The sequence below is a fragment of the Vipera ursinii genome (assembly GCF_947247035.1).
Source record: "Vipera ursinii genome assembly, chromosome: 1".
Taxonomy (NCBI): domain Eukaryota; kingdom Metazoa; phylum Chordata; class Lepidosauria; order Squamata; family Viperidae; genus Vipera; species Vipera ursinii.
Genome location: NC_139512.1, coordinates 355,823,005 through 355,824,683, shown reverse-complemented (window position 1 = coordinate 355,824,683; position 1,679 = coordinate 355,823,005). Strand labels below are relative to the sequence as shown.

The following is a 1,679-nucleotide window of genomic DNA, read 5'->3' as shown; positions in this document are numbered from 1 at the left end:
TCTAGTCCAGCTATGCGATGCTTGCTTGCTCTCTGTTCTCTCTTCTGCTAGCTTACAATCCAGGCATGGAGGCCTACATGCCAAGTAATTCTTTCTCTCTAATCTACGTTGAATAAAGCTTTATATGATTGCATCTCTGCGTTCTGCCTTTCACTTGGAAGCACCTTAACGATCCATCGACCTCGTGAGACCAGTTCACACACCAGTGGGAGCAAAGATGCCTCTTTGCTGCCATCTGATGACCTTTTGGGGAACTGCCATGGCTGGCACACAAACATCTTAACAATTCCCCTTCTTATTTATTTATTTATTTATTTATTTATTTATTTATTTATTTATTTATTTATTTATTTATTTATTTATTTATTTATTTTTAATAAACATTTCTATACCGCCCTTCTCCCAAAAGGACTCAGGGCGGTGAACAGGGCAATAGAATAAAAAATACAAATTACAAAGTTAAAACTAGATTAAATAAGTGCCCACATACTAAAATACATCTTTAAAACCCCAATAAAATAACAATAGCAAACCCCCCCCCCAATCCCTCATCAGGCCAGGCCAGCTTGTTCAAAAAAGTATGTTTTTAGCTCGCGGCGAAAGGAGCGAAGGTCGGGCGCCGTCCGGAGCTCAACCGGTAGCTGATTCCATAGCTCCGGGGCGCCCACAGAGAAGGCCCTGCCCCTGGGGGCCACCAGCTGGCATTCTCTGACCGGTGGCACCCTGAGGAGGCCCTCTCTGTGGGAACGCATAGGACGATGGGAAGATGACGCCGGCAGCAGGTGTTCCCTCAGGTACTCTGGACCCCTGCCATGTAGGGCTTTGAATACCATTACTAGTACCTTGAATTTTACAAGAGCCTTGGTGGAGCAGTGGGCTAATGCCTCCTTAAGTAACACCAGCTGCCTGCAATTAGTGCAGGTTCGCATTCCACCAGGCTCAAGGTTGACTCAGCCTTCCATCCTTCCGAGGTCGGTAAAATGAGGACCCAGATTGTTGGGGGCAATAAGCTGACTTTGTAATAATGCCGCTTGGGGTGTGTGTGAAAGCCCTAATAAGCAGGCATATACATAGAATGAAGGCTACTGCTAAGCTTGTAAAGCCGCCCTGAGTCTTCGGAGAAGGGCGGGATATAAATGGGATTAAAATAAAATAAAATAAAATAAATTCTTGCCAGCCAATGACAGAGACCGGTGACTGTGAGTGAGGGGGCCAGCAGGCGAGCAGCCGCTTGTGTACCAAGGGAGCCTGTGGCGCCAACCGTCTCTTTTTTCCCTACAGACGATCTGCCCCTGGCAACCGCCGGCCGGAGAGCCTCCAGCGAGTTCCTGATCTGCGGAGGGTAAGGGACATCGCTGCTGGGTGTGTGTGTGTGTGTGTGTGTGTGCGTGCGTGGGTGTGTGTCGTTCATTTTTTTGGGGGGGGGAGTGTTGCCTTTTTTTTCTCCTGACGGCCCCCAAAATTAACCGAAGCCTGAAATAGCCTTCAGAATCGCTTCCCTTTTTTTAAAAAAAAAATCGTCGGTGTCCCCTTTAGTATTAGTATTTATTATATTTGTATACCGCCCTTCTCCCGAAGGACTCAGGGCGGTGAACAGGGCACATATAAAAATACAGAATACAAAAATTAAAAAAGAATTAAATAGGAGCCCGAGCTAAAACAATAGATGGTAATAAAAA

At 46.2% G+C, this 1,679-nt stretch overlaps 1 protein-coding gene across 1 annotated transcript in view; it reads left to right on the top strand.

Moving 5' to 3' along the window:
* ULK2 (unc-51 like autophagy activating kinase 2) overlaps window positions 1-1,679 on the top strand; it is a 129,566-nt gene that overhangs the window by 79,591 nt on the left and 48,296 nt on the right. Inside the window, exon 14 of the mRNA XM_083350341.1 lies at window positions 1,282-1,342. Coding sequence (XP_083206467.1) covers window positions 1,282-1,342 — 61 coding nt within the window. The remainder of the gene's footprint in view (window positions 1-1,281; window positions 1,343-1,679) is intronic.